The 27,892-nt window shown below is 49.4% G+C and overlaps 1 protein-coding gene across 2 annotated transcripts in view; it reads right to left on the bottom strand.

Annotated features, from left to right (window-relative positions):
• ALS2CL (ALS2 C-terminal like) overlaps nucleotides 1-26,984 on the bottom strand; it is a 37,954-nt gene extending 10,970 nt beyond the window's left edge. The window contains exons 1-17 of one of the 2 annotated variants that reach the window (XM_082279853.1): nucleotides 26,846-26,984; nucleotides 22,728-22,836; nucleotides 21,785-21,977; nucleotides 19,489-19,554; nucleotides 18,862-19,027; nucleotides 18,069-18,197; nucleotides 16,034-16,153; nucleotides 14,901-14,977; nucleotides 14,237-14,303; nucleotides 12,987-13,183; nucleotides 10,148-10,213; nucleotides 8,868-8,966; nucleotides 7,690-7,848; nucleotides 7,088-7,199; nucleotides 4,020-4,097; nucleotides 1,716-1,843; nucleotides 76-249 (exon numbers count right to left, since the gene is read on the bottom strand). In XM_082279853.1, the coding sequence (XP_082135979.1) occupies nucleotides 76-249; nucleotides 1,716-1,843; nucleotides 4,020-4,097; nucleotides 7,088-7,199; nucleotides 7,690-7,848; nucleotides 8,868-8,966; nucleotides 10,148-10,213; nucleotides 12,987-13,183; nucleotides 14,237-14,303; nucleotides 14,901-14,977; nucleotides 16,034-16,153; nucleotides 18,069-18,197; nucleotides 18,862-19,027; nucleotides 19,489-19,554; nucleotides 21,785-21,977; nucleotides 22,728-22,833 (1,937 nt within the window). In that variant the 5' untranslated portion in view covers nucleotides 22,834-22,836; nucleotides 26,846-26,984. Of the gene's footprint in view, nucleotides 1-75; nucleotides 250-1,715; nucleotides 1,844-4,019; nucleotides 4,098-7,087; nucleotides 7,200-7,689; nucleotides 7,849-8,867; nucleotides 8,967-10,147; nucleotides 10,214-12,986; nucleotides 13,184-14,236; nucleotides 14,304-14,900; nucleotides 14,978-16,033; nucleotides 16,154-18,068; nucleotides 18,198-18,861; nucleotides 19,028-19,488; nucleotides 19,555-21,784; nucleotides 21,978-22,727; nucleotides 22,837-25,241; nucleotides 25,318-26,845 lie in introns of those variants that run through there. The other variant, XM_082279852.1, reaches the window with a different exon arrangement.
• Nucleotides 26,985-27,892: the final 908 nt, after the last annotated feature.

Here is a 27,892-nt window from a genome sequence, read left to right as displayed (position 1 = left end):
AATTCCTCCTCCCGTCTCCCGAGCGGGAACAGCGGGAGAATCCTTGGATTCGGTGGGAAGGAGGGCCTGCGGTACCTTTGGCAGAACAGGTATTCCTGGGATTTCCTCAGCTCCTTGCTGCTTTGGATGTGGAATCCCGTGAAAGATTCCTCCATTTCCTCCTTGCAGCCGCAGCGGACGAATTCCAGGAATTGCTCAAAGATCCCTTCCCATCTTTTCTCCACCGGGAATTCCTTGAGGCCCAGCTGGCTGGGAAACAAGGCGGGATTAGGATTTTCCATGGCCTTCCTCAATTATTGCGGATTTCCTCATGGGAATTCCTGATGGGAATGTTGTGCGGGATTTGATATCAACACAGGGCTGGGAGAGCTGGGAATGTTCTCCTGGAGAAGGGAAGGATTCCAGGGCGTGAAGGGGCTCCAGGAGAGCTGGAGAGGGATTTGGGATGAGGGATGGAGCGACAGGACACAGGGAATGGCTTCCCGTTGGAAAAATGGAGATTTCGGTGGGATCTTGGGAAGGAATTCCTGGCTGGGAGGGTGGGGAGGGGCTGGGCTGGAATTCCCAGAGAAGCTGGGGCTGCCCCTGGATCCCTGGCAGTGCCCAAGGCCAGGTTGGATGGAGCTTGGAGCAGCCTGGGATAGTGGGAGATCCCTGCCCATGGAATGGAATGGAATGGCATCAGCTTAAAGCTCCATTCCCACCAAAATTTCCCCAATTCCAGGATAATCCTAAATGGAAATTCCATAAAAGCACCTCAATCCTCTCGTCCCAACAACAAAATTCCCTGGGGGAAAAAAATATTCCAGGTGCATGGGACATAAAAAATTGGGATTTGTGCTGATGAATTGATCCCGGGGCTTCCTGCTCCATGCACTGCTGGATATTCCCAAAAATTCCTAAATAAGAGCATTTATCTCGTCGGAGATCCGGCGGAAAAGCCAGATAAGAGGAGTGGAGCGACCGCTGCCAAGAGCTGTTCCTGCCGGGATAACTCGGGAAAAAGGAATTCCTTCTCTCCCACAGAATCCTCGGAGGGACTGGGAATGATTTGGAGAGGAAAAGAAGAGGGAATTCAATTGGGATTTGTGAGGGGAAGTGGAATTTGGGAGCACAGGCAGCTGCTTTTCCCACTGGGAAGCTCCCACTGGAATTAAAGCGGTGAATCCAGGAGGTGTTTAACAACCAGAGCGTCCCAATTTGGGATTCATGGGAATTACTCCATGGGATTCCATGGCAGTCACACATCCATCCCTAATTCCCTATGGAATGAACCCCAGGATGGCCCTAAAACATCCATCCCCTAATTCCCTATGGAATGAATCCCAGGATGACCCTAAAACATCCATCCCCTAATTCCCTATGGAATGAACCCCAGGATGGCCATAAAACATCCATCCCCTGCTTCCCTATGGAATGAATCCCAGGAAAATCCCAGCATGGCCATACATCCATCCCCTAATTCCACATGGAATGAATCCCAAAACAATTCCAGGATGGCCATACAACATCCATCCCCTAATTCCACATGGAATTCCCCCCTTCCCACCTACAATTCCCCCCGGGCTCCTTTCCTCCCTCTCCCCTTGCCCTTAGATCCACGTTCGGATCCATTCCCGGCCCAGCTTTCCCCGATCCATGGCGGGATCCATCCCGAGCTCCTCCGGGAAGGATCCCAACGCCGCATTCCCAAGGCCGCTGTTCCTGGTGCTCACGTTCTGGATCTCGGCTCCTCCAGCTTTTCCATGGAAGTGTTGAGGGTGCCGTGGGTCTGCAGCCCTCGGCCCTTCCTGGCGCTGAAGGTTCCCTCCAAAACGAAGCCGTTGGCAAAGGAGAGCTTTCCCTGCGGAGCGGAAATCTGGGATTAGCTGGGATTAGCTGGGATCATCCAGGATCATCTGGGATCATCTGGGATTAGCTGGGATTAGCCGGGATTAGCCGGCATTATCTGGGATCATCCAGGATCACCCGGGATCATCTGGGATCATGTGGGATTATCTGGGATTATCTGGGATCATCAGGGATTATCCAGGATCGTCCGGGATTATCCGGGATTATCTGGGATCGTCCAGGATTATCTGGGATCATCCAGGATCACCCGGGATCATCTGGGATCATCTGGGATCATCCGGGATTATCCGGGATTATCCGGGATCATCTGGGATCTTCTGGGATCTTCTGGGATCACCCGGGATCATCTGGGATTATCTGCGATTATCTGGGATCATCTGGGATTATCCGGGATCATCCAGGATTATCTGGGATCATCCAGGATCACCCGGGATTATCTGGGATCACCCAGGATCATCCGGGATTATCTGGGATTATCCAGGATCATCTGGGATTATCTGGGATCATCTGGGATCACCCGGGATCATCTGGGATTATCCGGGATCATCAGGGATTATCCGGCATCATCCGGGATTTTTCGGGATCATCTCCATTATTAAATCCTCATTTATTAATAAATTCTTTATAATTTCTCTATGTATTATTAAAATCCCTACATTATTTATTATTAAATTCTCTATCATTAAGTTCCCTATTTATTATTAAAATCTCAATTTATTACTAAAGTCTCCGTTTATTATTAAATTCCCATTACATTTTCTGCTATTCCATTAGTTATTATTAAATTCTCTATTACTAAGTTCTCTGTTTATTATTAAATTCTCCATCATTAATTTCTCATCTATAAATTCTCTATTTATTAATAAATTCTTTTTAATTTATCCATGCATTATTCAAATCTCTACATTATTTATTATTAAATTCTCTATTACTAAATTATTTATTATATAAATTCTCTATTTATTGTTAAATTCTCCATTATTAAATTTTCCAATATTAAATTCTCTATTATTAAATTCCCTATTATTAAATTCCCTATTATTAGATTCCCTATTATTAAATTCTCCATTTATTATTAAATCCTTATTACATCTGCTGCTCTTCCATTCGTTATTATTAAATTCTCTATTCCTAAATTCTCTATGCATTAATAAATTCTTATTAATTTCCCTATGGATTATTAAAATGTCTCTTAATTATTAAATTCCCAATTCAGTTTGGCAATGATCATATCCTGGGATATTCAACACTTTGCAGCAAAAATCTGGGATGGAAACTGACCCCGAAACGTTGGACGAGTCGGGGCAGGGCCCGGATTGCAAAATCCCAAATTTCAGCTGCAACCCTGCGGGGTTTGGCAACATTTCCTGGGGCCCCAAGCGCCCCGAAGCCTCCAAGGTTTCTGGTTTGGGAATGAAAGAGGATCTTGGGTGCAGCTGCACCGGAAAAAGTCCCATAAAACCCAGGAGGAACCCAACAGAAACCCCAAAAAACGCAGCCAAAAATGTCCCATAAACCCCAAAATAACCCAATAAAAAACCCAAAACACTGAAGCAAAAATGTCCCATAAACCCCAAGATAACCCAATAAAGACCCAAAGAAAGTCAAGCGAAAATGTCCCATAAACACTAAAATAACCCAATAAAAAAACCAAAAAACTGAAGTGAAAATGTCCGATAAACCCAGGAGGAACCCAACAGAAACCTCCAAAAAACTCAGCCAAAAATGTCCCATAAACCCCAAAATGACCCAATAAAAAACCCAAAAAACTCAAGCGAAAATGTCCCATAAACACTAAAATAACCCAATAAAAACCCCAAAAAACCTGAAGTGAAAATGTCCCATAAACCCCAAAATAACCCAATAAAAAACCCCAAAAACTCAACCAAAAATGTCCTGAAAAACCCAATAAAATCCCAACAAAAACCCCAAAAACTCAACCAAAAATGTCCCATAAACCCCCAAAACCCCCAAAACCTCAACCAAAAATCCCCAACCTGGAGGAACTGAACCCCGAAAACCCCAAATAACTCCCAAAATTCCCAAACTTCCGTTCCTTCTGGGCTAAAAAAATCCCAAAGCCCAGGCAAAGGGGGATTTTTTTTGGGAAGGACCTTGGCAGATGAATCCACGGGGGAATTGTGGGAGGAGAGGGAGGAGATTCCCACCTTTCCTACAAAGGTCAGATCTTCCGTGAAGTTCCCTTCGTAGACGGAGTCGTCTTCCAGGAGCAGAATTCCGGAACCCTTCGGATGGGAGAGGAAAAGCGCTGAGTTCCTGCCGGGTGCCACAGGTCAGCAAGGAGAGTCCCGGAAGGGATGTCCTTGCTGGGGGGTGCTGACAGCTTCCTCTATGACCTGACAGGACCTATCAGCGGCCAGTTTGAATATGGACAATTCTCTGAGCCACTTAAAGCTGTGAACACCTCTGTGATCCACATTTAAGAATAGGCAAACTCCCCCTCCAAGCTCTCTCTCGTTTCTGGTGCTGGGACAGGCGGCTGCGGGCCCCGTGCGGGGGCCAGCGGGCCCGGCCAGGCCCTGCTTGGGCCAGGCTGGGCAGGGCCACGGCCATCCTGGAGCCATGGACCTGTTCCAGCCATGGAACCCCCCCCACTGCCTTGCCGTGGGCAGCCAGAGCGGCTCGGCTCTCCCCCCTCTCCACTGTGATAAGAAAAATTCAACATTCCAGCTGCAAAGCTGCAAGGCCGAGGTGAGATTAACCCTTTTACTGCTATGAAGAGCTGAAAACCTGAGGGAAGAGAGAGAGGAGATGCTTAAAGCTGAAATTCTGTTGTGAAGCTATGATATATCAGAGTATCCTGTTGTAATTCCATGAAGATATGGGGGGTGGAGTGTTCAACTCGTAAGCAAAAGCACCTGCACTGAGATAGGCAGATGCTGACGCAGCTGTAATTTCATGAGAAGTTTGGACAGGGAGAGATGGACCAGATGAGGACTTTTGCTCCAAACGGGAAAGGAGAAACCTCAGTTCCTAGAGATGAACCAGATGAGGACTTTTGCTCCAAACGGGAAAGGAGAAACCTCAGTTCCTAGAGATGCTCCCAGAGATCGTTCTAAAGATGAAGATGATGAAGACCCTTTGCTCCCAGGGAAGGAGAAGGGCCTCTGTTTTTGTTTCTGAACGGCTCAACCTTAAAATTGTACCCCAAAAAACTTCAAGAGTGGACCCTTGAAAGCAGTTGCGGGAAAAGCTGCAAGTCGGGGGAAAGGACTCACACGCAGGCAGAGAGACTCCTCTTCCTAAATGGACTGAACAATATTTGGAAGTGGGCGGCTGTCTCGTTGTGATAATGTTTTCATAGCACGAGCAAGAAGAGACTTCTCTTTCTAAATGGACTGAACAAGGTTATTATGGAAGTGGTAACAGACTGAACATCTCCAGGGTTGTCTTTTTCCATTGTCAGTGGGAGAAGGGAGGAAGGTGGGGGGAGCAGGAGAGTTCTGAAGGTGGGATAATTTTTTTTTCCCTCTTTTAGGTCTGTTCATAAACTTCTTTATATTCTTGCAAGTTTGGCGCCTGCTTTGCGTTTCTCCTCATTCTTATCTCACAGCAGATAAACAGTAATGAGTATTTTAGACCAAACCGCTACACCACGGAATTCCCACCTGCTCCGATTCATCCCAAAAAAATCCCATTGATGGGATATGGGATCGACTCGTGGAATGCGGATTCCAAGAATTTGGGTTAGGGTTTTCCCGATTTTTCCTGTCTGTGGTCGGGAGAAATGCCTGGAAAATCCATGGAGTGGTGAGGAAGCTCGGAATGACACAAGGATTCCATGGATTTTCCTTGGGAAAGGGACAAAAAAAGCAGGATCCTGTGCTGGGAAGGGAAACCGAGGAATGTCACGGGGTCAAACTCGTGGTGCTCTCAAGTCCGGGATATTTTCCAGATGGTTCTTTAGGAACTGATTCCCAGAAAACAGGAATCTGCGGAATCATGGAATTCCCTGCGGGAAGGGATCAGTAAGGATCGGAATCCAACCGACAATCCCAGCCTCTTCCCGGGAGCGGTATCCAAACATTCCCAGAGCTCTGGAAACCTCGGGAATGCGCCCATTCCCTGGGAAACTGCTCTAGGGAAAGCCACGGGATAATTCCTATCCCTAAGGAATTCTCTTCCCACTGGGATTGAGCCCCAGCTTTCCACCTGGAGCTTTCCTCATCCCCAAAGCAGCCAGGAAAGTTCCCGAGTCACCAGCGGCCACTTCCCAAGCTGGAAGACATTTTCCTCTGGAATTCTTTCCTTCCTGGAAAAGGCCCCCTCTGGAGAAATCCGAGCTTCCCGAGGGAAGCTGCTTGCTCCCGGCAGTTTTCCATGAGGAAAAGCGGAGCGGCTGCTCCCACCCGGAAACTTTGGGAAGTTCCAGGAGCCTCTGGCAAAGCAATGGAGCTTTGCTCGGGTTCTCCGTGGCTGGAGGATTAACGGGAAGTGTCCATCCCGAATGTTTTTCCTTAATTTGGGAAGCAGGGATGAGCTCGTTGGGTTTTTTAAGGATGGGTTTTCCATGGTTTTATTCCAAATTCCTTTTGTTTTTCCTCACCAATTCCCAACCTTTCCGTGAACTGGACTCGTGATGTTGGATCGGTGAATTCCCAATGTTTGATGGGTGAATTCCCGTTGGAAAGGGAAGGGTTGGGGATCTCCAGGAAAGATGGAATGTTGTGGAATCTCGGAATGGTTTGGGATGGAAGGGAGCTCCAGGATCATCCCATTCCATGGGCAGGGACACTTCCCACTGTCCCAGGCTGCTCCAGCCTGGCCTTGGACACTTACAGCTTCTCTGGGAATTCCAGCCCAGCCAGGAATTCCATCCCAAATTCCATCCATCCCTGTCCTCTGGAAGGTCCTAAGAACCAGAACTTAACTAAGCTCTTGTTCTTCAAAACCGTTTCTATGGGAAAATCATGGAATATCCTGAGTGGGAAAGGCCCACAAGGATCAAAATCCAACACAGCCATCCCAACAGTCCCACCCTGTGAATCCCTGGGAGCGTTATCCAAACATTCCTGGAGCTCTGGAAACCTTGGGAATGCGCCCATTCCCTGGGGAATATCCAGTGCCCCACCACCTTCCCAAGGAAGAACCTTTCCCTGATTTCCAACCCTCTTTGTCCTCCAAGATTCATTCCGGAATGAAATCTCCATCTCGTCCTTGGCAGCGAATTCCACATGCCAGGGATTCAGAGATTCCATGGAAATCCTGGACTCACCACCATTTTATCCGCATGGAATGTCCTCTGGAAGCAGATCCCTGACTGGGTCACCACGATGCCGGCTCCGTGTCTGTGGTCATCCAGCCACATCCCGATGTATCTCTCGCCTCTGGAATGTGAGAAAAGCCAAAGTCGGGATTTTTCCCAGTTTTCCCAGCTCTCCATCCATGATGTGCAGGATGTCCCACACAAACTCAGCTCCGGGAATGCTTTCCCAGGAATCCACCCCCTCCATCCCAAATCTCCCCATCCAAAGCTTAGGATTTCTCCCACCCAATCCAAATCCATCCCACCTTTACCTCTCCCTGTCTTCCCAGACCCCATATCCATTCTTTTTGTTGTTTTCCCATTGTCCCGTGGACGTGAAGGAACCCTCGGCTGAGAAGTTCTCCAGGATGTCCCATACAAACTCCACTCCAGGAATGTTTTCCAAGGAATTCAAGCCTGGTTCCATCCCAAACTTCCCCATCTGGGAATGTTTTCCAAGGAATTCAAGCCTGACTCCATCCCAAATTTCCCCATCCAAACACGAGGATTTATCCCACCAAATCCAAGGTTCTCCCACACCTAAAGCCACCTCAGATCCATCCCACCTTTACCTCTCCTTGTCTTCCCAGACCCCATATCCATTCTTTTTGTCGTTTTCCCATTGTCCCGTGTATTTGAAGGGATGCTCGGCCGAGAAGTTCTCCAGGATCCCAAAGCCTTGGCGCACGTTGTCCTTGAAGTAGCCCTTGTAGACCGTGTCATTCCCATACCTGCAGGAAGAGGGATGGAATTCCAGGCTGGGAATAGCTGACAGCTACTCCTGGAGCAGGAAGCCAGGAAAATGAGGAGATCAGGCTGCTCCATCCCTAAAGATTCCCGATATTTGTCTGAGAGCGCTGGATTTGATCCTTGTGCACTCAAGGAATGGGCATCGCCCAAACCGGACATTCCACAGCTTCCCAAATTTTCCAAGGACATAACGCATGGGCTTGGAATTGTCCTGGGAGAGGCCACTGAGTCCATGGCCTCTCACCAGCCTGGGCACAGGGAGCAGTGGGGAATCCAGGCTGGAACATCAGATCCGTAGGAAGCCAGGCTTGGATCCACCTCTTTGTGGTGGCCACCAGCCCTTCCCTGCATTGATCCCTCTGGGAAGAGCAACTCTGAGTTTAAATCAGGAGCAGAACATCCACGTTCCTCTTCCATGGGCCTATCTCAGTTGGAATGTTGGGTTGTCGCTTCTCCTCTGCCACACTCGGCATGGAGAAATCCGGGATAGGGATGAGCAGGATCCGTGGGCAGCCCGGTGTTCCCAGAGGCCAAAGCATTTGGGGTGACCTCAGAAGAGAAAATTCCAGAGAGAGCTCCAAGCCCCTTGCAGGGCCTAAAGGGGCTCTAGGAGAGCTGCAGAGGGACTGGGGACAAGGATGGAGGGACAGGAGCCAGGGAATGGCTTCCCAGTGCCAGAGGGCAGCGATGGATGGGAGATTGGGAATTGGGAATTGCTGGCTGGGCTGGAATTGCCAGAGCAGCTGTGGCTGCCCCTGGATCCCTGGCAGTGCCCAAGGCCAGGCTGGAGCACCCTGGGATAGCGGGAAGTGTCCCTGCCCATGGAATGGGGTGGGAATGGGATGGGAATGGGATGATCCTTAAACTCCCAAACAATTCTGGAATTCTAAAAACCCACAAAGCATTTCCAGACCAGGCTCCAAAGATTTCGGACAACATTTCCCGCTTTCAACCCTTGGAGCCCCCTTTTCCCTGGAACACATCCATGGATTTTACTTACTCACAGATTCCGTAGCCCCTCATCTTGCCCTGGTACCAGTGGCACTTGTAGCAGTCGTAGCGGTCCTCGGAGCGCCGCGGGACCAGGCAGATCCCAAACCTGCCAGGGGCACATGGAAAAGGTCACCATGGAAAGGTCACCATGGAAAAGGGCGGCATGGAAAAGGGCGGCATTGAAAAGGTCACCATGGAAAAGGTCGGCATGGAAAAGGGTGGCATGGAAAAGGTCACCATGGAAAGGTCACCATGGAAAAGGTCGGCATTGAAAAGGTCACCATGGAAAAGGGTGGCATGGAAAAGGGTGGCATTGAAAAGGTCACCATGGAAAAGGTCGGCATTGAAAAGGTCACCATGGAAAGGTCACCATGGAAAAGGTCACCATGGAAAAGGCCAGCATGGAAAAGGGTGGCATGGAAAAGGGTGGCATTGAAAAGGTCACCATGGAAAAGGTCGGCATTGAAAAGGTCACCATGGAAAGGTCACCATGGAAAAGGGCACCATGGAAAAGGGCACCATGGAAAAGGGCACCATGGAAAGGTCACCATGGAAAAGGGCACCATGGAAAAGGGCACCATGGAAAAGGTCACCATGGAAAAGGCCAGCATGGAAAAGGTCACCATGGAAAAGGTCACCATGGAAAAGGTCACCATGAAAAGGGCACCATGGAAATGGGCGGCTCCGTTGTAGTGGATAAAGTCTCAAAACCCAAGGACCTCCCAGATTCCCAATCTTTCCGTGCTCGGAATCAACCCCACCTCGGACATTTTTCCCAGGTGCCACTGGATTTTTTCCAATGGAAAACTCGTCCCCTTGGGAGCGGCATTCCCAGCTCCTCATTGTTCCTTCTCCAGAGTTTCTTCCAGCCTTGGTTTTCCCCCCTTTTTACCCCTTCCCTGAGTGAAATGTTTTGGAACTCCCAACAAAAAGTGTTCGGGATCTTTTTTTCCCCCTTAAAACCCTTGGAAAAATGAGGAATCTTAAAGTCTTCCTTCCAAGAAAATCGAGATAAATAATACGTGAATTTCATGGAATGGTTTCTTCCCTGTGCAAACTCCTGATTGAAGCGAGGTTTTAAAGGGATCTAAAAATGACTTCAAGACACTTCCTATGAATAAATTCCCATGGATTTAGGGATCAGATTCCAGCTGAATGGAAATGTCTGCCCAGAACTGATCCCCTGCCGCTCACTGCCACTCCCCTCTCTCCACGTGACAACCTCCGGGATGAACCATTCCATAGGTTACTCTGAAAAGCGGGAATATCCCGTTTTCCAAGGCTTACCCGTGCTCCAGGCCCTCCTGGAAATCCCCGACGTGGTTGCGTCCATCGCGCCACCTCAGCGTCCCCCTGGAATCCAAGGAATTCTCTCAGAAGGGACATCCCAACATTCCCACATGGAACAGGAGCTTGTAAAGCACAGCCTAAATATTTAGGCCAGCTTGGACGGAGCTTTGAGTCCAGTGGAAGATGCCCACGGCAGGGGGTTGGAATTGGATCTTTCCCCAAGTTCCTTCCAACCCAAACCATTCCCAGATTTGATGGCAAACATCCAAAAAATCCCTTGGAGCACAAGGACACAAAAGGCACCTCCAGGCCTTGGTTTTCAGCGGGAGGAGGATTTCATCCCATCATGTTTTCCTGCTCTGGGATGAGTGGGAAGAATCCATTCCACATTCCCTAATCCCAAAAGCATTTTGTGGAGGTGCTGGGTTGTGCCTTTAGGGCCTTGCATGTGATCCTTGCTTAATTACAGGGATTCAGCCAGAGCCTGGCACATCCCCACGGACACGGTGACACCACAGCCCGGAATTCCAGCGTGTCGGGCACTGGGAAAACAAGAGAGGAACGCCAGGCCCAAGGGATCATGAATTCCAGCTGGTTTGTGGGGGCTGGAAAAGCGATTCCAGGAGGTGACAAAGCAGGGAGAAACGGGAATAAAAAAATGATGGTGGAATTCCTGCTCAGGTCCGGAGTGCATTTCCCATCTTTCCGGTCTCCCACTCCACCCACTCCCGCTGTAATTCTCGCCTCATCCCAGCAAATCCGATCCCTGCGCATTCCCCAGCCAGAGGAAATGGAATGATGGAATCATGGAATGGTTTGGGTTGGAGGCACCTTGAAGACCATCTCACCCCATGGCTGCTCCAAGTGTCCAACCTGGCCTTGGACACTCCCAGGGATCCAGGGACAGCCTCAGCTTCTCTGGGAATTCCAGCCCAGCCCCTCCCAGCCAGGAATTCCATGGCAAAGTTTAATCCAAACCTCCTCTGGGTCAGTTTGACAGGAGATGGTGCAACAGCAAAACCACGACGAGGTGGTTGGACTCGCGCCGAGGTTGTTGTTCCAACACCCCCACGAGGTGGGCTCTTTTCCAGGTTTTCCAAAGAATTGCTTGGATGCGTTCCAAATTTTAAATCTTCGCTTTCATCTCCTTTGGATTTGTGGGCGGGAATGGAAAATCCAAAAGGGATGACGGAACAGCTGGAGCTGAGCCGGGTTTAGGTTGGGTTTAGGAAAAGGTTCTTCCCCCAGAGGGTGTCGGGCACTGAACGGGCTCCCAACGGAACGGGCACATTCCCAAGGCTGCTCCAGGAGCGTTTGGAAAGCGCAGGGTGGGATTGTTGGGATGTCTGTGCAGGGCTTGGAGTTGGATTGGATGATCCTGGTGGGTCCATCCCACTCAGGATATTCCGGAATTCCATGTTTGCTCCAGCCACGAGGACCTTTCAGCCCCATCCGAGTGGGAGTCTGTCCTTCCCCCACCCCAGGTCACCTGGAATTCCAGGACAGACCGTGGAAAACACGGATGTTTTTGCCAAAGAGCCCAAATTCCCACTCCCACAGCTCTTCCCACATTCTCCTCCCTCAGAAATCCCGGAGCAGCCACCAAGGCCAAGCCGCTGCTCTGGAACCTTCCGGCAACAAAATCATGGCAGAGGAATTCCAGGAGTGGGAAGGGAACTCAAATCCAAGGTATTGAACATCCGAAATCCCTTAATTCGGCCCCAGATCTCCTGGGATGCCTCACCCGAGTCACTCCATGGGAAGCAGGAGGGGTTGGGATTAATCCCAATTTTCCAGCCCTAAGGCAGGGGAGGACAAAAACCGGGGCACGGTTTTGAGGGAGTGAAAGTGGCGATGATGCCCAGGGCTCTCCTCACGTGCAGCTCTGCCCTAAACATTCCTTTGATGCCATTCCACAATCTTTTCCGTGGAATCTTCAGGATTCAGCTTTGGATTTGGGGTTGGAACTGAAGGAAAACCCCTCCCAAGCCATTCCTAGTGTGGATTCGTTCATTTTTTGAAGGATCTCTCCAACCAAGTCTCTCCATCCTTTTTGCTTCCAGAGCAAACTGTGGAGAACTCATGGAAAAGATTTCCAGAGGTTTTGGTGGCTGAGGAGGTTGCTCATATTCCATGTTTTTCCCAAAAAAACCCCAGACTCTTCTCTATCCTATATCAAAGGAATTTTGGTTGGGAACCTTTGATTCCCAGACATTCCCTCACTTAAACTCGGATTTACTGAACACTTCCCCTGTTCCAGTCAATGCAGTTTGTATTTAAGCTCAGTTTAATTCCTTGGGTAGAAGTTTGGATGTTTCAAGTTTGGGTAAAGTTTAAGGAGATTTTGGTAGCAGAGAATCAAATTTTTCCCAACAAAGGCTTTTTATGGGGATTTTCCTCATCGTGAGGGTGAGGTTTTCATGTCTTAAGCCAAGATCTTGATTTTAGGCCAAGCCTAAATGCTGATTAGAGGCACCAGCCCACGCAGCACCTTCAGGGTGATCAACACCTCATTTATGGGGCAGCCTTTAGGATTTAATCCACAATAAATCCCGAGTTTTGGAACTCGGGCTTTACTAAGCCTGCTCTCAAGACCAGAATTCCCTCTAGGAACGAGTGAAGCAGGAATCAGAGCCTGGCCCATTCCAGCCCGGATTCCAACCCCCAACCCCCTTAACAACCCAACTCCTCCCTTATCCCCACTCCGGAAATGCCCAAAAAGGAGGAGCCCCTCGGTGATGTCCTTGAGTGACCTTGGGGATCATCCCCGACCTTCCCCAAACCCCAATTCCGGCCTCATTCCCGCTCGGAAAAAGGGGCCCCAGAGGTTCCTTACTTGCCATGGGGCTTCCCCCAGTGCCACTCGCCCTCGTAGGTGGCCCCTCGGAGCCGGCCGGCCGCGCTGAAGGTGTAGGAGAAGAAGCGGTGGCTCGGAGCGGCGCCGCCTTGGCCAGCGTGGCCCCAGAGAGGGAAATCCCGCTTGCCGTGGAGCGCCTGGCGCACGGCCTGCTCCAGCTTCCAGCGCCACGCGGCCTGCGGGAAAACCGGGAAACTGGGAATGGGAGAGGAGGGAGAACGGCAGGAGGGGGTGGAGTGGAGAGGGAAGAGCAAAGGAGGGAGGGATTTCCACTTGGATGGGGAAAAACGGGGGAATTTCGACTTGGATGGGAAAGAAAGAAGGAATTTCCACTTGGATGGGGAAAAAAAGGGGGAATTTCTACTTGGATGGGTAAAAAGGGGGGATTTCCACTTGGATGGGGAAAAAGGGGGGGAATTTCTACTTGGATGGGGAAAAAAGGGGGAATTTCCACTTGGATGGGGAAAAAAGGGGGAATTTTCACTTGGATGGGGGAAAAAAGGGGGGAATTTCCACTTGGATGTGAAAAAAGGGGGGAATTTCCACTTGGATGGGGAAAAAAGGGGGGAATTTCCACTTGGATGTGAAAAAAGTGGGAATTTCCCCTTGGATATGAAAAAACGAGGAAAAGTTTCCACTTGGATGTGAAAAAAGGGAGGAATTTCCCCTTGGATGTGAAAAAAATGGGAAAAAATTCCACTTGGATGGCCAAAAAAAGGAGGAATTTCCCCTTGGATGTGAAAAAAACAGGAAAATTTTCCACTTGGATGGGAAAAAAAGGGGGAAATTTCCACTTGGATGTGGAAAAAAGGGGGGGAATTTCTACTCGGATGTGAAAAAAGTGGGAAATTTCTACTTGGATGGCCAAAAAATGGAGGAAAAATTTCCACTTGGATGTGAAAAAAACAGGAAAATTTTCCACTTGGATGTGAAAAAAAAGGGACGCATTTCCACTTGGATGTGAAAAAAGTGGGAAATTTCCCCTTGGATGTTTAATCAAGACATTCATTAAAATCCCAAGCTGCCTGTGGAAAAGAGAAACTCCAGGAAAAGCAGGAAGCAACCAATGGGCTCCCACCGACATTCCTCAATCCCATCAACTCGGAGCCACCTCCGGCCATCCCAGCCAGGATTTTCTTGGAAAAGGAGTGAAAAATTCCAACCCGAGCCCTCCTGGATGATTATCCTGCTTTAAATCATAAAAAATTGGGAAAATCCCGAAGCCTGACCTTTATTTGGGGCTCCTTGGCGGAGAGGACGAACGTTTCTTCCGGAGTTGTGATGCGCAGTCCGTACCTGGAAGGGAAAATCCGGGATGGAATCGGCATTTCCCAATCCAATGGCAATTCCTGCTCTTCCTGTGCCCCTCCAGGAGCTCCCAGTGCTTTTCCAGGTGCTTTTCCTGGAGGGATCTCAAGTTCTCCAAGTCTGGAGTAAAGAATTTGGGATGAGAGGAGAGGCGGGTGGGACAGCGGCAGGAATTTTTTTCATGGAAAAGGCGCTCAGGCTTTGGAATTGCCCAGGGAGGTTTGGATTCCCAGCCTTGGAGGTGTCCAGGGAATTCCTGGAGGTGGCAGGAATTTTTTCATGGAAAAGGTGCTCAGGCCTTGGAATTGCCCAGGGAGGTTTGGATTCCCAGCCTTGGAGGTGTCCAGGGAATTCCCGGAGGTGCTCTGGGCTGGGCACAGCTCGGATGATTCCAGAGGGTTTTTCCAAGCTCAGAAATTCCGGGATTTCAATCAGGCAGCACATTCCAAGCTGCTGAGATCCCCAATATCCACATCCCAAAACTGCTTGGAAAGGAGACGGGAGCGAGCTTTGGATCATTTTCCCATCACCCTCAACATTTGCATTCCCTGGATTTTTAATTCCCGCTGGGAATTTCTCACTCACGATCCCGGAGCCGATTTCTCTCCGCACTTTTCATCCACCCACACCAGCTTCAGATCGAAACTCTGAAAGCTGCTTCCCTGGAAAAACAAAAAAAAAAAAAAAGGGAAAAGATGCTCCTGGTGTCGCTGCAAACAGCCCTTTGCTCCGGCCTTCCATGGAATTCCCTCCTTTTTGGGATTCCATCCATCCTGCATCGGGATGAGAGGCCTTGGAGATGGAAAACGCACGGGAAAAGAGGGAAGTTCTTGCTTTAAAACCGTTCCGTAATTCCAAGGTTACATCCAGCAGCAAAACCTTCCTGATCTCCACAGGAATTCCTTCCCTATCCCACATTCCCAAATCATTCCCAGAGCTTTGTGGCTGCCCCTGGATCCCTGGAAGTATCCAAGGAAAGGTTGGATGGGGCTTGGAGCAGCCTGGGATAGTGGGAGGTGTCCCTGCCCATGGAATGGGGTGGGAATGGATCGACTTTGAGCTCCCTTTCCATCAAATCCATGCCAGGATTTATTTAGGATCTGCATTCCAGGGGCACCACCAGAAATATCCCAGAAATCCCAGATTTCAGGAGTCGCCTTTTGGATCGGCTGCACCCAAACAGAACAAAATCAAAGGAAAATCGGGATTTTCCCATCTCCCTTCCCTGCCTCACATCCACACCGAGCTGCTGTCTGCCAGGATGGAATTTTCCAAGGAATTCCCCTTTATTTTCCCAGATTTGGGACAACCAGCAAGGCAGGGACACGCAGATTCCCAGCCACTTCAATCCCAATCCAGCTGTCATTCCCAAACCTCCAGAAAACTCGGCAGCAGCAGTGGGTGAGACACGGATGGGAATCGTGGATTCCAGGGAGGAATTCCCATGGAATCTGCTGATCCCGTGCACCCATCCCGGCCGCAGGGTGATGGGATGATCCCACTGATGATCCAACTCCTCCAAAATCGGGCGGATAAACCCCATCCCGGGGCCCGGGTTGCTTTTCCCGGAGTTTTTAGGGAGCCTGGAAGCGCTTGCTCCCATTGGAATTTTCCTGCCTTTTCTTGGGAAATTCCTGCCCTTTCTGCGATTCCGTTGGGATTTTCCTGCCCTTTATCTGTGTTCCCGTCCCAGCCCCTCCGGAGAATCCCGGACTGACCTGGATCAGCACCAGGACGTCGTCGAAGAGCAGGATGCGCTCGGAGCGGGCGGCGCCGGCAGCCACGGGCAGGTTCCTGCTGTCCTCCAGGAGCCTCCTCTCGGGAACGCACAGCATGTCCTGCCCGGGATGGAGCAGCGGGAAAAGCCGGCATTGGAATTCCAGGCGAGAATTCCTGCAGGGATCAGCCGGCTCGGGGTTCCGGTGAAACGTGGGGCACCAAACTCAGCTTTAAACCCTCGGGGAGTTCCTGCAGCTCTGCCGCCCAGCTCTGCTCTGGTGAATTCCAGCCTCTAATCTCTGATCAAATTCCTGATCCCTGTCAAATTCCTGACCCCTATCAAATTCCCGATCCATGGGAATTCCTGATCTATATCAAATATATCTATTCCTGATCTATATCAAATTCCCGATCCCTATCAAATTCCTAATCCCCATCAAATTCCCAATCCCCATCAAATTCCTGATCCCTATCAAATTCCTGACCCCTATCAAATTCCCGATCCCTAACAAATTCCTGCTCCATTCTAAATTCCTGATCCATATTAAATTCCTGATCCCCATCAAATTCCCGATCCCATCAAATTCCCAATCCCCATCAAATTCCCTCTGGCTCGGGGTCCCAGTGGCACCCCTGGACACCAAACTCAGCTTTAAACCCTCGGGGAGTTTCTCCAGCTCTGCCACCCAGCTCTGCTCCGGTGAATTCCAGCCTCAAATCCTTGATCCAGATCAAATCCCTGATCCATATTAAATTCCCGATCCCTATCAAATTCCTGATCCATATTAAATTTCTGATCCCTATCAAATTCTCAATCCAAATTAAACTTCTGATCCCTATCAAATTCCCAATCCCCATCAAATTCCTGAGCCCCATCAAATTCCCGATCCCTATCAATTCCCGATCCATATCAAATTCCTGATCCATTTTAAATTCCGGATCCATATTAAATTCCTGATCCCCATTAAATTCCCGATCCCTATCAATTCCCGATCCCTATCAAATTCCCGATCCATATTAAATTCCCGATCTATATTAAATTCCCAATCCCCATCAAATTCCCGATCCCCATCAAATTCCTGATCCATATTAAATTTCTGATCCCTATCAAATTCTCAATCCATATTAAACTTCTGATCCCTATCAAATTCCCGATCCCTATCAAATTCCTGATCCATTCTAAATTCCTGATCCATATTAAATTCCTGATTCCCATTAAATTCCCGATCCCTATCAAATTCCCAATCCCCATCAAATTCCTGAGCCCCATCAAATTTCCGATCCCATCAAATTCCCGATCCCTATCAAATTCCCAATCCATATTAAACTCCTGACCCCCATCAAATTCCCGATCCCATCAAATTCCCAATCCCCATCAAATTCCCAATCCATATTAAACTCCCGATCCCATCAAATTCCCAATCCCCATCAAATTCCCAATCCCCATCAAATTCCCTCTGGCTTGGGGTCCCAGTGCCCCCCTGGACACCAAACTCAGCTTTGAAATTCCCAGGGAGTTTCTCCAGCTCTTCCATCCCCCAATACCGAGCATTCCTTAAAATCCCAGGGAAACCCTGACATCCCATCCAAGAAGAAAAAGAGGGACAACAAAAAACCCCAAACCCACCCCTTTGATGCTTCCTGGAAAAATAGGGTGGGAAGCAGGTGAATTCCCAAAAAACCAGCCGGAGCAGCCTCCGAGTGGGATCCTTGGAGATGTCCAAGGCCATGGATCCAGCTGGGATATTTTATGGATGCTGGGATAGCGGGAGGAGTCCCTGCCCATGGATGGGGCTGGAATGGGATGGGATCGAAGGTCCTTCCAATCCAAACCATTCCCTGATTCCATGAAAAACATCAGCTCCCGATTCCTGATGTAAATCCAGAACTTTCCTCTCCAAAATTCCACCCGGCTCTGCTCTGTGGAATTCCAGCCTCCAATTCCCAATCCCGATCGAATTCCCACATGGATACGGAGAGCACATTCCCAAAGGGCGCCCCCCATTCCCACCACGTTTCCCAGGGAGGACTCACGGTGAATTTGTATCCCAAGGATTTCCAGAGCTCCTTGGTGAGCCAGGCCTCATCCAGGACCTGGCTGCTGAAAGATTCCAGCTTCCCGAATTCCCGCAGAACCGTGCCCACCACGTCCTTCTCACATTCCTGGGAAAAGAAGGGAAAACGCCAGGAAAGCTTCGGGTTTGGGCCAAGGCAGATCCAGGGTGGATTTTTTGGGAATATTCCTTCCCTGGCACTTCAGCTGGATTTTTGGGAATATTCAGCAGCGTGTCCGTCCTGGATGAGGGGAGATCCAGGTGGGATTTTCGGGAATATTTAGCAAGGAATCCATCCTGGGAAGGTTCAGGCGGGATTTTTGGGAATATTTAGCAACACATCCATCCCGGGAAGGTCCAGGCGGGATTTTTGGGAATATTAAGCAAGGAATCCATCCTGGGAAGATCCAGGCAGGATTTTCGGGAATATTTAGCAACGAATCCATCCTGGGAAGGTCCAGGTTGGATTTTCGGGAATATTTAGCAAGGAATCCATCCTGGGAAATCCAGGTTGGATTTTCAGGAATATTTAGTGACGCATCCATCCCGGGAAGGTCCAGGCGGGATTTTTGGGAATATTTAGCAAGGAATCCATCCTGGGAAGATCCAAGTGGGATTTTTGGGAATATTTAACAATGCATCCACCCTGGGAAGATCCAGGCAGGATTTTTGGGAATATTTAGCAACACATCCTGGACCAAAGGAAGTCCAGGTGGGATTTTTGGGAATATTTCTTCCCACAAAGCCCCTCGGCATTCCAAGGAGATTCCCACCTCTTGGAGCTGCTCCTGGAGCTGGGAGAGGAGCCGGAGGTAGCTCTGGATGTGATTCCGGAGGGGTTTGTGGAGCACGGAATGCAGGGCCAAGGCCAGGGAGCTCTCCGAGGTGAAATCCCTCAGGAATTGTTTCAGCACCGGCTTGTGGAGCTTCCAGGCCTCGCTGGAAAGTTGGGAATGACGAGAAAGGTTCGTGAGTTATCCCGGAAATTCCCGCTTTTCTGTTTCCCAAACTTTCTGTGCGGAGAAAGGCGTGAAAAGTCCGGGAACGAAGCGGGTGGGAATCCAGGTTTTCATTTGTTCTTCCCAGAAAATTCCAGGACTAGTGGCAATTCCCTGCCAGATTCCCACAGAATCCTCTCTCAGATCCCACCCCTTCACTAAATCCCTGAATTCCAAGGTTACCACTCCAGAAGGAGCTGGGCATGCTTGGAAAGAGGAAATCCATCCCTGGAATCATCCCCGGCGAGGTTGGACGGAGCTTGGAACAACCTGGGATAGCTCCCAGGATGGAATGAGCTGAGTTTTCCAAAGCACTCCGGAATTCCGGGATTCTCTCGTGGTCAGAGCTGTCCGATATCCCAAGGATTGCCAAGATTCCCAAGGATTTTCCAAGCCGCTCACCTCCTGCTCTTGGCGGCCTGTTCGAATCCCTGCACGACGACAAAGTTGGCGAAGGTGACGAAATACCTGGAAAAAAATTCCAAGGATACACGGGAGGAGCTCGAGAGGGATATTTGGGATGAGTTCGGGGATCCCAAGTTGTTGGGAAGTTCCCTAAATCCCAAAAAGGCCCCTCTGGAAAAGGGTGTTGGATGTGGTCGGGATCAAAGGTTGGATCGGGTCTTGGAAGCCTTTCCCAATCTTAATTCCAGGATTTTTTGGGAAGGCTTGGATAAGGCAAAAGTGCTGCTAACAGCGGGATCCATCGGATTCTAGGGAATGAAATTCCTGCCTGCAGCCTCGGAGCTGCTCCTTCATGGACTCCTCAGCACAGAATTCCCAGCGGGATTCGGAGAATTCGGGAATTCTGGGATGTAAATGATGGAGTTGTGCCACTCCGGCTCCGAGCTTGGATCATTTTTTCCGAGTAGAACTCGGAATTTTCTTTTTCCATTCAGGATTTTCATCCAAGATCTGCATTTGCCTGGATGAAAAATTCCCAAATGGATGATTTTATGGATCCTGGGAGAGAGGAAAATTCCTGGTGCACAGAGCTGGAAATGAGCTGATCTTGGAAGTCCCTTCCAATCCCAGCGCTCCGGATTTTATTCCCTAATTCCCTAAAAATTTTTTTTTCCCCTTCTTTCTTTTGCATTCCGAAACTTCCCAAAACATGGAAGTTTCAAATTGCAATTCCAACTTCTTTCCTGATATTCCCAAAGGAATTCTTTCGAACCACCAGCAGAAAATCCCTGGATAGTGCAGCTCCCTGCAGGGATCCTCAACTGGGAAAGGAAAATTCCCTTCGAATCAATGGAATTTTTAAAATAAAGGGAAACCGTTCCAGGATTCTGGGATCGGATGAAACCGAATTTTTTCGGCAAATCCCACATTTTCCCAGCAAATCCCAGGAAAAGCAGCTTGAATCCCCGGGATCAGATCCCAAAGGAAAACGCTCCCTGCTCCAAACCCCTCCCATCGAGGCAAAGCTCAGGCAGCAAATCCAAGGCAAAAAGGATTCCCTGTGGAAAAAATCCCTGGAAAACGAGGGCGGATGAGCAGGAATCTGGGAGCCGCTTCCCGATTCCCATTGCTGGGGCGCCAAAGTGGAAAATCCCAGCTGGAAAAGCTTCGGATGCTTTTATGGAGGAGAAAAAAGGGGAAATTGAATGTTGGGGGAAAATGGGGGAATTGCTGGGAAAATGTGGGAATTGCTGGGAAAATTTGCTGGGAGAAACTGGGATGTGGTGGGAAAATGTGGGATTTTCCCGGAAAATGTGGGATTTGCTGGGAAAATGTGGGATTTTCCAGGAAAATGAGAGATTTTCCAGGAAAATTGGAATTTTCCTGGAAAATGTGGGATTTGGTGGGAAAATGTGGGATTTTCCAGGAAAATTGGGATTTGGTGGGAAAATGTGGGATTTGCTGGGAAAATTGGTATTTGTTGGGAGAAACTGTGGGATTTTCTAGGAAAATGTGGGATTTGCTGGGAAAAAGTGGGAATTACTGGGAAAATTTGCTGGGAGAAACTGGGATGTGGTGGGAAAATGTGGGATTTTCCAGGAAAATGAGAGATTTTCCAGGAAAATTGGGATTTTCCTGGAAAATGTGGGATTTGCTGGGAAAATGTGGGATTTGCTGGGAAAATTGGGATTTGGTGGGAAAATGTGGGATTTGTTGGGAGAAACCGTGGGATTTTCCAGGAAAATGTGGGAATTGCTAGGAAAATGTGAAATTTGCTGGGAAGTTGTGGGATTTTCCAGGAAAATTGGGATTTGCTGGGAGAAACTGTGGAATGTGGTGGGAAAATGTGGGATTTGCTGGGAAAATGTGGGATTTTCCAGGAAAATTGGGATTTGGTGGGAAAATTGGGATTTGGTGGGAGAAACTGTGGGGTTTTCCAGGAAAATGTGGGATGTGGTGGGAAAAAGTGGGAATTACTGGGAAAATGTGGGAATTGCTGGGAAAATTTGCTGGGAGAAACTGGGATGTGGTGGGAAAAGGTGGGATTTTCTGGGAAAATGTGGGAATCTCAGCTATCCCAAAACCTTTGTTCCTGCTGGGATCTCACATTCCGATCCACCAGCACAAAATCATGGGAAAACCCCAGCAAATCTGCTTTTCCAATGATATTTTCCATCCTTATCCCTCATCCCGGTTTTCCCTGATATTCCCACATCCAGCTCAAGATTCCCTCTCCCAAATGATCCCGGCCTGGATCAATGGAATCCCGGCAATGGAACATTCCGGCACTCACTGGATGCAGAGGCTCAGGAAAAGGTCGCCTTTCCAGATGATGTAAAAATCCTGGATGCAGCCGGATTCGGAGCTGCCGCATTTTCCCCTCAGGATCCGGGAATTCTCCTCCGTGAAATTCCAGAGGGCTTGGAAGCGCTCGTTGAGGAGCGCCAAGAGCTGGAAGTTCTCCTTTTCCTTCGGATCCTTGGGCTCTGCGAGGGGAAAATAGGGAAAAGCGCGGCGGGAAAGGCGCCATTCCCAAGAAATTTTGTGGGATGCGTTGTCTGGGTCTGATATCCGGCTGGATTTTAGAGTGAGGAAAATTGGGATTTTCCAGCCTGGAGAAAATTCCAGAGTTCCTTGCAGGGCCTGAAAGGGGCTCCGGGAGAGGTGGAGAGGGATTTGGGATAAGGGCTGGAGGGGCAGGAGCCAGGGAATGGCTTCCCATTGGAAAATGGGATTGGGGTGGGAGATTGGGAATTGGGAATTGCTGGCTGGGAGGGTGGGCAGGGGCTGGGCTGGAATTCCCAAAGAAACTGGATTCCCCTGGATCCCTGGCAGTGCCCAAGGCCAGGCTGGACACTGGGGCTTGGAGCACCCCAGGATATGGAATTTCCCCCTGCCCATGGAATGGGATGATCCCTAAATTCCCTCCCGATCCATTAATTGAGAAGGAAATTCCGCAGCACAAAACTTTTCCTCGTTTTCCCGATTTCTCTCCCACCGGAAGCGGTTCCCTTTCTCCCGAGTGCTCCCGAAATCAGGGATCGATGCCCTGAACTCTCATCCCGAGCAGAACTGGACACTCCCACACGGATCCCATTCCATGTGCTGCTCATGGAAAGTTTTCTCTTTGCTCCAGAGAAGCAGAGGAGAAAGATTTCCAGAATCCAGGGAAAAAGGGGGTCCCTTCTCAGATTGGCACCAGCTGGGAATTCCCGATGAAAATTCCCTGGATTTACCTGCCTGGAGCAGAGGTTTGAGGATGAGGGCGTCGATCCGGGCCAGGCAGGAGGAGAAGTTTTCCTCCTCTTGGAGCAGGGATCCCGTTATTCCAGCCTCGGACATAGCCTGGAAAACACAGAGGGAATCAAGGAAATCCTGGGAAAACACGGAAGGAATCAAGGAAATCCCAAATTTTCCCAATTTTCCCCAATTTTTCCCCAAATTTTCCCAATTTTTCCCAATTTCCCCAAATTTTCCCATTTTTCCCCCCAATTCTCCCAAAATTTTCCCAAATTTTTCCCAGTTTTTCCCGATTTTCCCCAATTTTCCCCAAATTCCCCAATTTTCCCCAATTTTCTCCATTTTCCCAAATTTCCCCAATTTTCCCCAAATTTACCCAAATTTTCCCAAATTCTCCCAAAATTTTCCCAAATTTTTCCCTATTTTTCCCAAATTTTCCCAAATTTTCCCTAATTCTCCCAATTTTCCCCAATTTTTCCCCAAATTTTTCCCAATTTTTCCCCAAATTTTCCCAATTTTCCCAAATTTTCCCCAATTTTTCCCAATGGTCTGAGGAGAGCCAAAATCAGGGAATATTCCCATAGAGTTGCGGTATTGGGAACACCTGGAATGGTCTGAGGAGAGCTGGGATCAGGGAATATTCCCATGGAATTGGGAGCACCTGGAATGGTCCAAGGAGAGCCAAAATCAGGGAATATTCCCCTGGAATTCCTGGATCAGGAAACAAGGAAAGCACGGACCGGTCCTGGAGCCAGATCCCTTTCATTCCCTAATTTCCCTGATTTCCAGGAGCTTTTCCCTGTTTCCAGGAAAAGTTGGAAAAGCTCCCGAATCCCAAACTCCACCCGGATTGCTCCTAACGGATCCTTAATCCCATTCATCCTCCTGGTGCCGAGATTCCCGGCAGGAATTCCCAGGCAGGAATCTCATCCTCATTTCTGCTTAAGGAAATCCCTCGAGGATCCCGGGAATGGCTCGGGAAAAGCTCATCCAGGAAAAGCGGCCGAGTCGGGCGGGAAAAATCCCTTGGCTCAAGAAGGACTTGGAATTCCCAAAAAAATCCTCGCAAGGAGCAGAATTCCCGGAGGAAATTCCCGCTCCAGGCGTTTTCCCGAAATTCCGGTTTGGGAAGGCTCAGGTGCTTTGCACGAGGCCGTTTCCAATCCCAAAGGAATGGAACCATTCCCAGCCTGTGGCTCAGCTGGGCTGGGATCAGAGTTAGAACTGGTTTTAGCACACAACTAAAACCCGGCCGCCTGCCGAGGTTTATTCCACTCCCATTCCCAAAAAATCCCCAACCCTGGAATCGGGAAGCTCCAGGTGCCCAAGGTTAATCCTCCGCGTGATCCCGGAGTTTATCTGGGAATGGCTGGGTTTAAACTTGGGTTTCGTTTAGGCTCGGCCTAAAAGGCAGCAAAGGCCGACTTTTCAAGGCTCATCCGGCCTGGATTCCTTGGGGAGCTCCAGAAATTCCCCTTTTCCGGCTCTTTGGGAAGCGCTGCTGGGAATTCCAGGAAGCCCCGGCTTTAGGCCAGGCCTAAATCAACCCCAAGTGTAAACCCAGCCCCGGAATCAAACCCAAGTTTAAACCGAAGTTTAAACCCAGCCCCAAATTCAACCAAAAAGTTTAAACCCAGCCTCAAAATTAAACCGGAGTTTAAACCCAAGTTTGAACCCAGCCCCAAATTAAACCCAAGTTTAAAACAAAGTTTAAACCCAGCCCCAAAATAAACCAGTTTAAACCGAAGTTTAAACCCAGCCCCAAATTCAACCAAAAAGTTTAAACCCAGCCCCAAAATTAAACCCAAGCTTAAACCGAAGTTTAAACCCAGCCCCAAAATAAACCAAAGCTTAAACTGCAGTTTAAACCCAGCCCCAAACTAAACCGCAGTTTAAACCCAGCCCTTCCTGGGAGCTCGAGCTGTTTCTGGTTTCTATAAAAGCCCCAAAGCCGCGCTTTTCCCCCTAAACCCCCGCTTTTCCCCTAAAGCCGCGCCTTTCCCAGCCTTTCCATGGAATTTCTGAGCCACCTTGGAGCTTTCTCTTCACGGATCGCTTCCCCCCTCCCCCCCCCCCGCTCCCGGGACTGAAACCTGATAAGCCGAGCTTATCAGGCCGGCTTTAATGAGCGCGGTATCGATTTCTCGCCTGAGCCAGCTTTTCCAGTTTATTCCATCGGCCCTGGAATTCCAGGCGAGGCTGGGAAATCCCTCCCGGCAGCCGGAGGCTCGGGAATATTCCCGCCTGGAAAAGGCGCGGCGGCAGCAAGGAGAGGCTTTAGTCCAGCCTAAACTCCGCCGGCAGCTCAACTCCTTAGAGGAATCGCCTTCCCTCGGGAAAAGCCGGGATTTGGGGGGGGAATAAACCACGGGAAAAGCCGGGTTGGGCTCCAGGAAAATCCGCTTGGATCCCGTTTCTAGCAGGGGGAAACCATTCCCAAATTTCCTCGGGAGCGGCTTAACTTTAGGCTGATCCCAGCCCTAAGCCGAGCAGTTTTAGGAGCGACCTACCCGGCACGAGGCGAAATCGCGGCTGGAAGAGGCTCCGGCAGCCGCAGAAAGCCGGGAATTCTCGCTCTTCCCAAGGCTGGAGCTTCTCCCTCCCATCCCATCCCACACCTGGAGGCAAAACCCCAAATCCCCGCCGCCCACGGGAGCCGGGATGACCAAATCCCATCGGCGCTGATCCCAAAGTTCCTGCTCCTCCTCTTCCCCTTTTTTTTTTTTTTGTTTGTTTCTTAAGGGCTAAAAATAATCCCGGCTTTCGTCAGCTCGGATTTTAGGGAAGCGAAAGGGAAAAGGTCAGGATGGGCTTTTGGGGCCGTTTCGCAGCTCCCGGCCCTTCCCGGCCCCGCGCTGTTCCCAAAGAAACTTTGGGATTTTTTTTTTTCCTGCTGCTCCTGCCAAGCTCCACATTCCCCTCCCCCCCCCCTCCATCTCCACCCAGAGTTGGGAAGATTCCAGGAAATCCTGGGAAAAGGGAAATTCCTGCGGCTCCGAGGCAGCGGGGGACACGTGACGGCCGAGAATGGCTCAGGAACGGCTTCCCTTCCTCCTAAAAATCCTAAATAACCCCAACATTCCCAAATCTATCGCTCAGGGGATCCCAAAGTCCTGTGCTGCAGCTCAGCCACCAGGGAAAAATCCTAAACCAACCCCAAAATTCCCAAATTCATCCCTCAGGGGGTCCCAGACACCTCAACCCCAGGAATGAATTCCCTTCCTCCTAAAAACCCTAAATCCAATCCCAAAATTCCCAAATCCATTGCCCAGGGGGTCCCAGACACCTCAGCCACCTTTAACTCTTCCCACTCCTCAAAAAAAACCCTAAATCCAATCCCAAATTCCCAAATCTGTCGCTCAGGGCATCCCAGACACCTCAGCCCCAGGAATTCTTTCCCCTCCTCCTAAAAATCCCTAAACCCGACCCCAAAATTCCCAAATCCATCCCTCGGGAGCTCCCGGAGTTCTCTGCTGCAGCTCAGCCACCTTTAACTCTTTCCCCTCCTCCTAAAAATCCTAAACCAAACCCAAATTCCCAAATCCCAAAGTCAGGGGGTCCCAGACACCTCAGCCCCAGGAATTCTTTCCTTTCCTCCTAAAAAACCCTAAAGCCGATCCCAAAATTCCCAAATCCATCCCTCAGGGCTTCCCAGACACCTCAGCCACCTTTAACTCTTTCCCCTCCTCCTAAAAATCCTAAATCCAATCCCAAAATTCCCAAATCCATCTCTGAGGGGGTCCCAGACACCTCAGCCCCAGGAATTCTTTCCCCTCCTCCCAAAAATCCCAAAACCCGACCCCAACATTCCCAAATCCATCACTCAGGGGATCCCAAAGTCCTGTACTGCAGCTCAGCCACCAGGGAAAAATCCTAAACCAACCCCAAAATTCCCAAATCCATCGCTCAGGGATCCCAGACACCTCAACCCCAGGAATGAATTCCTTTCCTCCTAAAAATCCCGAAACCCAACCCCAAAATTCCCAAATCCCTGTGCCAGGAATCCCTTCCCAAAATCCCCATTTTCCATCTCCCCAGCCCCCAGGTCCCGTTCTCCATTGGAGAATTCCCACAAATCCAGGATTTTCCCGGATTTCCCTCAGGATGGCCTCACATTCCCATTCCCTCGTTTCCATCTTCAGCTTCCGGCCTTGGATTTTTCCGACCTCGGAATTCCAGGAGGGCTGGAATTGGATGAGCTTTGAAGTCCCTTCCAGAATTCCATGATTTATTCCAAAAAACTTGGGAATTTGGAATGCTGAGGAGGGAAAACGGGACCATTTTGGATCTCGGAGGCAAATTTTGGGGATAAAATCCAAGGAAAAGCGACCTGAGACGCTTCCAATTAACAAAAACCGGGAGAAAAAAATCTGGGATATCTCGACGGACGCAGGTTTTTTGGGAAAACACCTCTGGAATTTTAAATTTTAAATTTTACATTTTAAATTTCATTTGCTCTTTTTTATCCTTTTTGGAATTTTATTTCCAAAATCTCCCGGAATTTCGTCGGGATGAGCTGCTCCCGGTTTTTAGGGAACAACGGCGTCGCTTTTCCTTGGAATTCTTGATCAGCTCCAGGTCTTTCCCATTATCCCTGGAATTGTCCCTGCATTTGGGCAGCCTGAAATGTGGGATCGCTTCCAGCCGGGATCTTTGGGAATGCCGCGGGAATTCCTCACTCCAGGGTTTTCATGGAAGCGGGAATTCTCCATCGTTATCCACATTCCAGCGGGATCTGTGGGAATTTGGGGAATTTTTTTATCCCAGAGAATCCCAGTGTTAGATCCCATTCCTGATATTCCATTGGGACCAGCTGGGATTTAGGGAATATTTTATCCCAGGGAATCCCACAGTTCCGTCCCATTCCCGACATTCCATTGGGACCTGCGGGAATTTAGGGAATATTTTTATTCCTGAGGATCCCAGTGTTAGATCCCATTCCCAACATTCCATCGGGACCAGCTGGGATTTAGGGAATATTTTATCCCAGGGAATCCCACAGTTCCGTCCCATTCCCAACATTCCCATCAGGACCAGCAGGAATTTGGGGAATATTTTATCCCAGGGAATCCCACGGTTCTGTCCCATTCCCGATGTTCCATCGGGACCAGCAAGAATTTTCAGGAATATTTTATCCCTGAGGATCCCAGTGTTAGATCCC

The sequence above is a fragment of the Coloeus monedula genome (genome assembly GCF_965178545.1).
Source record: "Coloeus monedula genome assembly, chromosome: 1".
Taxonomy (NCBI): domain Eukaryota; kingdom Metazoa; phylum Chordata; class Aves; order Passeriformes; family Corvidae; genus Coloeus; species Coloeus monedula.
The sequence above is the reverse complement of the archived record's forward strand: the minus strand, read 5'-3'. Positions and strand labels throughout refer to the sequence as shown.